General features: G+C 30.1%; 2 protein-coding genes across 5 annotated transcripts in view; one reads left to right on the top strand and one right to left on the bottom strand.

Annotated features, from left to right (window-relative positions):
- LOC134711425 (probable tubulin polyglutamylase ttll-15) overlaps nucleotides 1-5,045 on the top strand; it is a 32,959-nt gene extending 27,914 nt beyond the window's left edge. For all 3 annotated transcript variants that reach the window (XM_063571995.1, XM_063571993.1, XM_063571994.1), the window contains exons 13-16: nucleotides 789-916; nucleotides 1,860-1,959; nucleotides 3,329-3,445; nucleotides 4,908-5,045. In XM_063571995.1, coding sequence (XP_063428065.1) covers nucleotides 789-916; nucleotides 1,860-1,959; nucleotides 3,329-3,445; nucleotides 4,908-5,039 — 477 coding nt within the window. In that variant the 3' untranslated portion in view covers nucleotides 5,040-5,045. The remainder of the gene's footprint in view (nucleotides 1-788; nucleotides 917-1,859; nucleotides 1,960-3,328; nucleotides 3,446-4,907) is intronic.
- A 4,238-nt stretch (nucleotides 5,046-9,283) lies between these two features.
- Nucleotides 9,284-13,364, bottom strand: part of LOC134711424 (uncharacterized) — a 42,595-nt gene continuing 38,514 nt past the window's right edge. For both annotated transcript variants that reach the window (XM_063571991.1, XM_063571992.1), the window contains one exon: nucleotides 9,284-11,622. In XM_063571991.1, coding sequence (XP_063428061.1) covers nucleotides 11,521-11,622 — 102 coding nt within the window. In that variant the 3' untranslated portion in view covers nucleotides 9,284-11,520. The remainder of the gene's footprint in view (nucleotides 11,623-13,364) is intronic.

Genomic DNA, 13,364 nt, shown 5'->3' with positions numbered 1-13,364 from the left:
ACGGTAATAACTTTGACCCGAACTTATCAAGTCATCTCTTGTGTGCTGGTGAACCAAAGAAAACACTTCCGAAACATGCAAATAAAGCGATTATCAGATTATCTGCATATTGATATTGTAAAATATCAGCTGCTTGACATTATATGAAGGCTTTTTGATCTTGTTCGCTACGCTCACTCGACAAAAAGCTTCATATTATGTTTCCCAGCTGATATTTACGATATCAACATGCAGATAACCTGATAATCGGTACATATTCATTTGATATTTAAATGTTATTATAAAATATATAAATTTATAGTTTTGCTTTACCTGCTTGCAAAGTTCCATCACCCTTGATATACATTTCAGTTTAGTTTACTTTGTCAGGTTTTTATGGGTCAAAACCAACGCAAAACGTAAAGTCTTCGTTTTAAGTTTAACCAAAAAAAAGGTTAGGACAATTGCTGTCAGTATACTTTCATTCCTAAGTAAATTTTAATATTTGAAAAGTTCACAAGTGAGGTGTTTCATTATGCTATCTACTGTTTTACACTTAGGGAAAAGATTTCTTTTGGGTAAAACTGCCCTGAAAATCAGATATATTTCTTTTTTTGTTTTCATGATTTGTACTTGTTTCCAAAAAAACTATTTGGGAGACCCTAGTGCTCTATGCTAGATTTTCCAAAGCATCACTTTTAAACTGATAAGTCCTGCTTACAAAGTTACTTTCCTGGACTGTATATTCCAGAGGAGTAGATAATATCTCATTATTTGTTTCTTAGAGTAGCATATTTTCTCTGTTTTAGGCAAACATGTCTCCCAATCTGTCGTCTGCACATTTTAGTGCCAATACACGGCTGTATGAACATGTGATATTTAACCTATTGAGTTTAGTTGGAATAGCTAGATCTGTGACAAGTCCATTTGAAAACAGGTATGTAAATCAATGTTGTCTTCCAGTATAAAAAAAGAAGATGTGGTATGATTGCCAAAGAGACAACTATCCACAAAAGACCAAAATGACACAGACATTAACAACTATAGGTCACCATACGCCCTTCAACAATGAGCAAAGCCCATACCGCATAGTCAGCTTTAAAAGGCCCGATAAGACAATGTAAAACAATTCAAACAAGAAAACTAACCTTATTTATGTAAAAAAATGAACAAAAAACAAATATGTAACACAGAAACAAACGACAACCACTGAATTTACCGGAGTAGTATGATACAGAATAAACAAGCTATTTATAATGTTATGAAACTTTTAATGGTTATGATTTAAAGAAAAATTATCTCCCTCTGTATATTGTAGAATCATTTCATTGATAATTGTAGAGAACCAATATTTTTTAAACAGTTTCTACATCAGAACGGAGACCCAATTATATACCCCATTACTTCATTGCAATTTATTCAAATTGAGGTGCAGATTTTTATTTCCTATATTAGACTGCAAAATTTCAGTAATTTTCTCAAACTAGTGATTCATGGTTCTTTTACAACCTTAGTTTCACCAATATATTCTGAATGCTTGACTTAAATGTTATTTTAATCAATAAATTGATTCAGTAGAGGCAAAATATCTAGAATCAATCACTGTTTTACAAGTAAAAGGTTTGGCTAGCTAGTATAAACCCAGGTTTAATCCACCATTTCCTACATAAAAAATGCCTGTACTAAGTAAGGCATATGACAGTTGTTATCCATTAGTATGGATGTGTTTGAGCTTTTGATTTTGCTGTTTTGAGTTTTCCTAAGAGTTCAGAACTTTTGTTATTTTACTTTTTTTCAGGAATCATACAGATATTTATCTAACAGAAATCTTAAGTTAATGGCAGTAGATTAATCTTTTGTACTATTGTTTTGTATTTTAGTGGAGAAGATGAGAGAGCTATGGTATCCTCTAACAGAGATATTGCTGTGTTTCCTGAATGGTGCAGTGGTAAAAACTGTCAGAATAATTGTTTGCCAGAGGTAAATACAAAATCTTGATGGAGATAATTAGATTGATTAAAAGTGAAAAATTACTTATTTACTGTGTTGTTTAGAAAAATGACATAGAAACTGTATATGAAGCCAGTGGCTCAAACATAATAAAAATGTATTTAGCTCACCTGGCCTAAAAGCCATGTGAGCTTTTCTCATCACTTGGCGTCCGTCGTCGGTCGTCGTTAACAATTTTTCAAACATCTTCTCCTCTGAAACTACTGAATGGATTTGAATGAAACTTAGCATGATTGTTCCTTAGTATATCCTGCACAAAGTGTATGCTTCGATTTTTGATCCGTCAAAAAACATGGCCACCGTTACTTAAAATAGAACATAGGGGTCAAATGCAGTTTTTGGCTTATATCTCAAAAACGAAAGCATTTAGAGCAAATCTGACATGGGGTAAAAATGTTCATTAGGTCAAGATCTATCAGCCCTGAAATTTTCAGATGAATCAAACGAACCATTGTTGGGTTGCTGCCACTTAATTGGTAATTTTAAGGAAATTTTGCAGTTTTTGGTCATTATCTTGAAATTTATTATAGATAAAGATAAACTGTAAACAGCAAAAATGATCAGCAAAGTAAGATCTACAAATAAGTAAATATGACCAAAATTGTCAATTGAACCCTTAAGGGGTTATTGTCCTTTAAAGACTTTTTTCACAATTTGTTCATCATGTTGACTTACTTTAAAAAATCTTCTCTTTTGAAACTGCTGTATCAATTTCAGCCAAACTTAGGCTAAATGAGTTTCAGAGTTTCAGAGTATCTAGTATAAATTTTATATTTCATTTCCTTATTGTCCTTTAATGACAATTTTTCACAATTTATTCATCATATTTGCTAACTTTAAAAAATCTTCTCCTCTAAAACTACTCAACCAAATTCAACCAAACTTCAACTGAATGATCAGTAGGGTGTATAAAATAAAATTTGTGCTTTATTTTTTATTTCGTCAAAAAACATGGCCGTCATGGCTAAAAAAGAACATAGGAGAAATTGATTTTTTTTTTGCTTTGAAGAAAATAGGACGATTCAAAGAACATTTAAATAAATTGAAAAGCCAAAATAATCATTGATGAGAGATTTAACCAAAAAAATTCAGGTGAGCGATTCAGGCTCTTGAGAGCCTCTTGTTATCTACTGCAGAGTGTTCCCGTATTGAATTTATACACAAAAATAAAAAACAAACATTAGGTACATTTTCGCAACATAAAACTCAGTGTAAATAATAGGATTTGACTGTTTTCTACAAACTCAGAAGATTAAGGAGAATGCTTAAACTTTTTTTTTATTTATCTTAAATTAAACTGTATTACAATTTCTAAGAATGTATTCTTTACATCACTTAGAAATGCCAATTATGCAGCCCGTGCCTTACATTAGAACTGAAGAAAAGTCTTAAAGCTGCCTACCAGGAACATATGAATAGGAGAGGATGCAGAAGGGTCTTCCCTTATTTCAATATGGTAAGTACTGTCATTCATGGATAAAAGTTTTTCATCTCCTCAAGTATCCTAAATTATCACTTGTTATTATATAAAACTAATTCAAAGTCATCAAGACTATGCAATGTACCAGTAGTGTATTTGTTTGTGTGTGGAGGTTGGATGCAAGGTTGGAGGCAAATAATAACTAAAGAAGTCTATTTTAGTGTTGTTGTTTAAATCTTATGTTGCTCTCTCATTTATATAAAACACACATGTGCTACTTATATATATATAATTTTATTTATAGTGCAACCTGATATAACATTTATTTTACATACATTGATGCAAAGTCAATCAGCCAGCCTTCAAAGGCTTACGAAGCACTGTCAATTAATATCTATAATTTGCGCTAATATAGAAAATATGAAATTAATACTTCAAGAACATTTTAAACAAGATTATTTAAATATCACAATGAGAAAGTAACTGAGTTCTGATTTTTGAAATATTGAATATATAGTTTGACACTAGTTTACAGTCTGTAGTAAGCAATTTAATGAGTATTTCGTCATCAGAAAGAATGGAAAAGTCTATGTTGTTACGTTGCTGAAAGTCAGCGAAGGCATTGTTTCTTTCACACAAATATAAAGGACATTTAACTAAAAAATGTTTTTCATCCTCAACGGATACATTGTCATTACAAACTTTACAAAAACGTCGGGATACCACGATAATGACCAAGTTCTAATTCCAACGGAGAAGTCCCACAACGCATTCTGGCTAAAGTCGATCTCTGTTGTCGTGTCAAATTAATGGTAATGTACTGCTGTGTTTCAAAGTTTGTTTCAAGACATCTAAAAGTTCGTAATTTTGGCATGTTCACAATATCAAGTTTCCGTTTATCGTGATGTTTTTGACGGAGTAAAAGTTCTGAGTAGTTGGCAATAAATTTTACATTTAGTCCTTTTGTGTAGTTATTATTAAATAGTTCCAAAAGTTCACAATTTTTAGCTCGTTGTACCATTCAACTACTTATATTTACAATAACAATAATTTCTTTAGTCCTTCAGCCACAAAGTGTAATGGAATTTACAAAAATATAGCATAGTTATATACAAAATTATCTCCCCTTTGTAAGACTTTTTAATGTTCAGGCAGTTGGTCAGGCAAGGAAAAAGGAAACATCTTTTTTGTAATCAATACCTTCAGTTTTCAACCCAGATCCCTGTATCTGCACAGGAAGATGGTTCATATGTTGAGGTTGTGCACCTGCTATATTTGAATTGTATTTTTCTAGACTTTGGAACTTTGTCATTTTTCAGCAAAATTTGGTCATAAATACTGCAACTCAGGCATTATGAGACTTTATGAAATAGTCCACAGATAGATTCTGTGTGGCCATGAATGTTGTATAGTTTTGTAAAACATGTGATCTAGTTTAATAGAATTTTACTTTAAAATTAGTAAAAACAAATTGTATATATATATTTTTTATTTTCAGACTCAGTATGAAGCACATCATTGGAAACCAGACAAAGCCAATACGGAATATAAATGGCTTAATGCTAAAAATAAAGTCATGTACATGTGGTATGTTGGGAAATGTCAACAGGACCAGGCATGGTGTTCTTAGTTCTAAGAGACAATTCACTGTCAAAAAGGCTTATTGGTGCAGATATACTACTGTAACAGTCAAATAAAAATAAAGTAACGACCAAGTTCAAAAGAGTCTTTAGCCAAAGCTAAATATACAAATATAAAACTTAAATGTATCAAACAAACAAAAGAATATAATAAAAGGAAAATATTCATTTGAGTTAAAACAAAAATATGAAGAATAGTATATTCCAACACACAAAAACCTAAATGTAAAAGACTAATAGGTTGATATAGAAAGTAACCATTTCCTCAATCTAATTAAAAACCCCGCTTTGGGGTCACATGTGAGTGAACTAGAAGTTATGAATTTATAATGATATGCAAATGAGTTGAAGACCTATTAATCAGCCAATCAAAAAAAAATATGGATTATTTGGACTGACCATTTCTTCGTAAATAAAATGAGTTACATCCCTTTACCTCACGATAAACTTTCAAGATTGTTAATTTTCATTGGTTGAAAAAGACACTCCTATGAGGTCACTCACATGTTACCTCAAAGTGGGTTTCGTTAGATCTCCCACGCGACATATCATAAAACAGGAGCGATGAGAGATCTGTTTATTAATTAGATTGCCAATTTCTATTTCTATGATCATGTGGAACACACAATGTTTTTTTTTTTTAATCATATAGCATAAGCTTCCTACTACCATAGTAAGTTCTTCATTATTTTGTTCTTCTTTGTTTTAAATTGTCTATATGGAAACCTAGTGCTCTCTACTTATTGTTATGTTCAATATTATTAACTGATATTAAATGACAAATTAAATGTTTTATATATAATAATTCATCTATATTTTCATCAAACATAAGTGCAATATGATTTATGATGCGGTCCCATTTTATGTATATGTTTGTTTGTGTATACATGTGTAAGTTTGTAAGATTACTCAATATATTAGTTGAGAAATCTGAAGAAAAAAAAGTTTTGTACATGTATATTTACTTGTTTACTCCCTGGTATACTTATTAATAATCATCAAATTTTATATGTTTGTATTTACTTTGTATCTTTTGTATATTTTTTTTTATATATATGTAATATTTGCAGCTTATGAGGATATTATTTTTGTTAAGGGGCCTGTTCAAATGGATTAAGGAAATAAGTTTAATTAAGTGGATGATTGGAATTTGTGGGTTTTAGATCAATTCTCATACAAGCCTTAAGAAAATATTTGCTCTGTGTGAAGAACCCTATTTCTCGTTTTTCCTACTAAAAAAATCCTTGAAAAGAAGTACCCCATCAATAATTATAAATTCATAGAACTATATTAAATCTAAAAATTGCTCAATTAATTTTTTTAATCAAAATTTAGAATTTGGTAAATACAGAATAAGTTACATGCCTGTAATTGTATAAAACTTTGCAAACCAATCAGTGGTATGAAGTTTCTATTAAATGTGATAGCAGAAAAATTAGTAGAACAACTAAATTCTTTGTTTTTCTGTTTATCATAAGACACTTTTGGTATACTAATTTAATAAGCATGTTATCTAAATTTACATTTGAGTACTAGTGTGCTTTTTGAATTTTTAATAAAACCACCTATTTTTGCCTGTGATACCATTATTTTTCATTTGAAATTTTTATATTTAATCTTGAATCTGAATCTATATTGAAACAGATCTGTATTATAGAGAACACAAACATTTACTGTTAATTTGATATTGTTTTTTATTATAATAGTTAAATATTGTGCATATTTGCTGTTAAAAATGCCATTTGATTCATTTAGTGTTCTTTAAAAAGGGCATTATTGACTGAATTTTAAAAAAAAATGTATACTATTTACATTTTATGGTTAAAAGCTGGATAAAAATTGAGCAATAATTTTACCATTTTGTGTAAAGAGTAGTTTGATTCATTAATATCTTCTTGATCAAATGTAACTATTGGAAAGAAATTGACAAATACTGGTATGTTTTATATTCAAGGAGATAAATAGAAGATTAAATCTCTAGACTTTTGATTTTTATTCTTTTAATATTTAAAGTTATCTCCCTTTCAATACTACCGTAACAAACAGAATCATTTTATTATGGCTGTTTAAATTCCTGAGTTTTGTAAAGCATCCAACAATATATTTCTTTTTCAGAACTACTATCATGTTAAATAATTGTTGGCCTTATTGATTTCCTCTTTGTCCATCTTTTTTTATAATGCCCCACCTAGAGGCATTATGTTTTTTAGTACCCGGTATGTGTGTCCATTCGCTTGTTTGTCTGTCCAACTTCAGGTTTAAGTTTTTGGTACAGGTAGTTTTTGATGAAATTGATTTCTGATCAACTTGAATTGAAAACATTTTTCTTGATTTGAACTTTCTAGTTTTAATGACAAGTTTTTACCCCAATTTCACAGTCCACTTAACATAGAAAATGATACGTGTGAGTTGGGCATCCATGTACTATGGGCACATTCTTTTTTCTGAAGTTAAATGATAGACCCCATTGTTATAACTAAATTATTTGAACCTCTTCAAAGATACACACCAGTGTTAAAATATGAATATATTTTTTATGTCAACTGATTGTTTGAGCTGTTCCAATCTTGCCCCCATGAGGTTTGCTTTTTATAAATTGTTTACCAGATTTCAGATAGTGTCAATGATGTCATTAAACAATGGTGTAAGAATAAAAGCTTATGTGAAAATGCTCAAATGTGAAACTGTGTGAAAAAATGAAAACAAATACCAAAAATGATAACAATTTGTTGAAAGCCTATTTTCTTAAGTAAAAGTAAGATGATCAATTGACTTCATCCAAACTTGTCTCAATATGTTTGGTAAATAGTTGAAGCAGGTCACAAATTCAATTTTCTTTGTCTTTTACATCAATATCAGTAGTGTGTTCAGTCCTTCTATGGAGTTTGAAGTATCTTGGTTGAAAACTTAAGGAGTTGAATACACAAAAATAGAGAACCACTTTTCTCACTGTTTCCTGTCCAAGCAACATCTTCTTGTCCAACCAACTGACATAACAATGATATAAGCTGGTTTTCACTGGAGTTTTGTATATTAAGTAAGCCTTGTATAGTTTCTAAAAAAAAATGATCTTCATGGGATCTCTACAGTTGATTCTGTACCATACTTATTGATAGCTCAAGTCAGTTGTAGGTGAGTCATGTTTGTTCGCTTACGATAACTACAAACTCTGTAAAGATTAAAAACACACAGACACATCCAAGTCTACTTTGCCATTTTTGTCTGACCTGCAACAAAAGTCACAGCAAGACAGGTGTTGCTTTTCCAGGGAGGATGACAGGGGCAACATCATCACAAGTATTAACTTAGTTTTCTGCTCAAGTCAGTTTGATCAGATCTACTTGTGGTATATCAATGATATTTGCTATTAAGTTGCATTAATATCAGTAAATATTTGTTTGATGACAACTTTTGAGCCCCAACACCTAGGTCCAGTGACTTTGAACTTATTTTCATTTTTTTTTTCAATGTTAAGTTTACTGTTTAAAGTCAGTTTGATAGGAGCTACTTATAATAAATCAATGATATTTTTCTTTTTTGCATTACTATCAGTACATGTCAGTTTGATGACTATTGAAATGCCCTGTTCCCTACGTCATAGTCCAGTGACTGTACTAATGAGCCATGTTGCTGTTCAGCAGATGGACTTTTTCTGAATTGTCTGCTGATAGGTGAGACATATCTCTGTATCAACAGTTTAGTGCCATCAAAATTGTGCCGACAGGACGAAAAATTACCTGTAATACACCAACTCAAATCCCTCTTCAACAACTGTCACCTGTATTATTCCATTTTTGAACATGTCTGTCTAGTGCAAAGCAGGTTCATATTCACGTATTACTACCATATCCTGAATATGCATGTTACCTTAAACTTGATGTTAAACAACCTTTATAGCTTGCTGTTGGGTAAAACGTGTGAGCCACAGCTCCGTGATAAAGACTGTTCTTCGACCTATAATGGTTTACTTTTTAAGATTGTGACTTGAATGGAGAGTTGTCTCATTGGCACCCATACCACATCTTCTTATATCTATCATCATCATCTATTGAAATTAAAAAAATTCAATTTTCGGCAGAGAAAAATTCCAAAAACATTACTTTATATTTAATGAATGTTTCAACAACTGTAAACAAATCTATAAATTATCACAGATTATTAATAATTAAAATTATTGTCTATAAAAATATCTTTTTTATATCACAGGCACAAATGAAATATTACATACATGCATCATAATTTGTATAAGGTTTCACTATCTGTCAGAGCACTTAAGAAAATATGGGATAATATTATGAAGTCTGATTTTAATTTTTTTTGTCACAATTGTTATTTGAAGTATTAAACTGAAAATCCAATACAAGATTTTCAAGTGGTTTTGTGAGGCAAACAAAAATTATTGTCCAAATAAGTATCTTCAATTTACCCAAGCTCCAAAATTAATACTTTTATTAAATGTATTGATATTTCATAAGTTGAAAAAAAATGAAATCTCATTCTTTCATAAAACAAATCACTGGAAACCTATTATTTATATGACATAAAAATATCTTGAATTTTTATGCGTTTTGGGTGGTGTACATGTCTATTTGCTAAGTTAAATGTTTAAATGCATTATATCAACACAAAAGTGTTATTTTTATGAAATTAATCATTCACACATCAGAAATATACTTATGTTTAAATCTACTTCTTCCATTTAACCAATTATATAAAATTTTAAAATTTAAAAATTTAAAAGTTTTAATTGAATTTTCATGTTGACTTAAACTTCTGTTGATAAAAGTCATTATGGAAGTAAGCTTCTAGTATTTGTCTTGGAGTAAGTTCAAAATCTCTTTCTATTTTCAGAACATTAGAAAACTACTTATCAATAGCATCAAACGTACAAGGACATTTAAATTGTAAATGGAAGACGTATTTCAAACATATTCATTATGAAAATAGCCCTCAAATTTTTATAATTACTATCATTCAATTTGAAATTTCAAAGGAGAGGTTACTCTACCAAATATTATTATGATTTTAATGTTCTAGTTGTATATCACTAATCAATTGAATGTAAAACTATACTGAAGAAACAAACAAAAAAAAGTTTATGAAACCTTCAAGGTTTTCAGATTTTCGATAATTTTCATTTCTTGATTATTTCTTTTTCAAGTTCATATAGATTTTATATAAATTTCAGATAAAGGCAACAAGTACATAAGATGGACCAAACCTAGGTCTACAAAGTAGTATATCATGATTATTTTATAATAAAGTGTATAATTATATTTTGTAATTAAGAAATATCTCGAAAGAAAAATAATAACCCACTCTCTTTTAATATGATTCAAATTTTAAAGGTCACTTTGACTATGTAAAATTTAGTACGAAGAAAACCCGATCACTAATTATTGTTTGTCATGCAATGTCTTTCGACTAAATGATTTTGTTTATTTGTTGTTGACAAGACCGACAGTTCTCCCTTTGTATGAACTGACGCAATCAGTACAGTCCCTTTCATGACATTTTCATACGAATAAAAGAAAATGTTAGGTAAATGTCAACGAGACTAAATGTTGTCAGGAAGTTCCCGTTTTATTTTAAAATGAAAAGTATTGTCAAAAGTCCCTTGGATGTCACTTTCTTCTCTAAAGTATGAAAATTATGAACAAAGATTTGTTTTTTTAAATTCCACTTTTCTCATTAATATTTAAATTTAAGTTTAGGAAAAAATGTATCTTTTATATTTTATGATCTAATTACATTGTATGATTGTACACTACATCAGAAAAAAAGACAAAAAAGTTACAGTCAAAAAATCAACACAACAACAAAAAAAACAATCAAAAACAGAAAAAAAATTTGACTAATATGATAATTGAATACATAAATGATTTTTATTTGGCACCAATTCCTTAATTAAATATTCACAATGCTGTATAAAAACATAAAAAGATATATGACCTTTCACTAACCTTCAACTACATGTATAATGGACGGAATGGAAAGTAAATGCAATATACAAAAATATTTTGACTACAATGTAAATGCTATCATATTTATTACAAATGCATGAAATATCTTATACCATACAGTACAATGCATGAACTGCTTTCTTAATGAAATCCATGATACATAAAACTAATGTTCACTGTAAATGAAAGCATCAAACAATTTGCCTTTTCAGAATCTATAGAACTATGGGTAATCTCATTGCTCGTACACCAAAATGAAAATAATGTTACTTCATTGGTTGAATTTCTATTGTTTATCACTCTTTAAACCAATCCCAAAGTTTTGGTGTATGCTTTTTGAAAATATTACCCAAAATGCATTAGATTCTGAAACAGTGAATTGCAGTTTATTCTGACATTCTGTCCAATTTAAAGTGTTAGTTATGATAACATCTTTCTTATTCTTCTTTAAAACTTGGAACTTATGTTACATTCAATCTTGGGTTTTGTCAGACAACTGTTGCTATGGTTACAGCTCTGTTTCTGTCACTGGATCTGTCAATTGTAGTACCAGATCAAAGGAGGTGGGAGGTAAATCATTCAGCCAACAACTATGAATAATTTCCAAGAGCTGAAAATAGGAAAACAAAGATGTACTATATTGATGTAAACTTGAGGATGATTCCTGATGAAAAAAAAAAATCTTATCATTCTTATAAATAATAATTTTCAACTAATATGTTATGTATGATACACTACAATTATATTAAAAAAAAATGAAAAACAGGCATGTGCTCGTCTTTGAGATACAAGCATTTGGAAAATTATAACTTTGGTTGAAAACATAGCTGTCTCTGTACTGTACAATTTTCTTATGATATCCATAACAAGAATGTATGCTTTGTAGTGCCAACCCTATTTCCCCACATCCCCCTCTCCCAGCCCTTGTCATTTAAAGTGTTGGAAAATAGGATGCTGTTTACTGACAAAACTTGAAAGGTACACTAGTTCGTTTTTAAACTGGTTGGAATATGTACAGTCAGTCTTGCAGTGGTTTCTGAGAAAAGAGAAGTGTGACAAAAATGTTTTGTTGGAAAACAGATGAACAGACAATTAGACGGACAAGGTGATTGAGATATGGCCCACTTCATGTCTGCCAATACTTGCAATAGTGAGTTTGTGAGTTCAAACCCCACATGCAGCAAATAAATCATTTAAGTCCAATTTCATTTGTCTAGGATAGAGTTTTTCTGCCAATGTCATGGTTCTCTCGCTGCACTTTGGCTTTTACAATAAAAAATCAATGATATGGCCAATAGTGATGAAAACAATCAAGAGTAGGGGTATGAAAAGTCAGTTTGTAGCCCACAAATATAGCTTTACTTGCACAGAGCTATTTTATTTAAAGTGTGTGTTACTGTTTAATGGATTTGATACAGTCATGAAACAATGATTTACAAGATGAATATCTCTCAGAACTGGTGTTGCTTTTATCTTCCTTGGTTTTGTCAATTTGGGTTGTTTTACTTGGGATGTTTATCAAATTGCTTTCATGCTTTAAATCTCATTTTTCTAAACTTTTGATATAAAACAATATTCATATTCAGTATATTTTGCAACTAAACCAATCCTAACTATAATTAAATATTGAAGTAATCATGTGTAAAAACACCATGTTGTTTTATATGAAATATGAATGAATTTTCAGACAAAAAACTTTATTGATCAATTCAAAACTCTCTATTCAGCATTTTTTTAGTTAAATGAATATGATGAAAGGAAAGCATTTCATCATCCGTTCATTGATTTCTGTGTAATGAAGCCTTTCCTAACAAATCAATAGGCATTAACGATTTCAATTTATCCACAATAGTTTTAATACATATTTTAAATGCTTCATTCAAAAACTGTTGATGAGATTAAACTGTTCTTTCCTGTTGTCTTTTCATGTTCAAAGTGTAAAATAAGGGATTACTTAACCATTTGAAAATAATATCGGTTTGGTGAACAAATAAAGAGAGTGGCCTGGGAAAGGGTTATTTTTGTGCAACGCTTTTTGCCATTTTGATTTCACATGCAACCGTGAAAAAGGTTCATTATTCACTGTGTTTTGTAAAATAAATAAAAAGAGAAATGTGCAAGAAATTTTTAATTGTTCGTTCATTATGAAATGGCAATTTTATTTTGGGTTCTTCTGTGCAGTTATCCCCCTTTATGCCCCTCAATGAAGAAAATGTGTGATATGAGCAACTCTGGATGTAAAATAAGTTGGAGTATATTATAAGGGAGGGAGGCTTTCCATTTCTCAGTAAAATGGAAACGTTAATTTGGCAAGGTCCCAATCTCATCTTTCGACCTTCAGTTTTGATATGC

This window comes from Mytilus trossulus, chromosome 3, assembly GCF_036588685.1.
Source record: "Mytilus trossulus isolate FHL-02 chromosome 3, PNRI_Mtr1.1.1.hap1, whole genome shotgun sequence".
Lineage (NCBI taxonomy): Eukaryota > Metazoa > Mollusca > Bivalvia > Mytilida > Mytilidae > Mytilus > Mytilus trossulus.
This window is presented reverse-complemented; position numbering and strand designations above follow the sequence as displayed.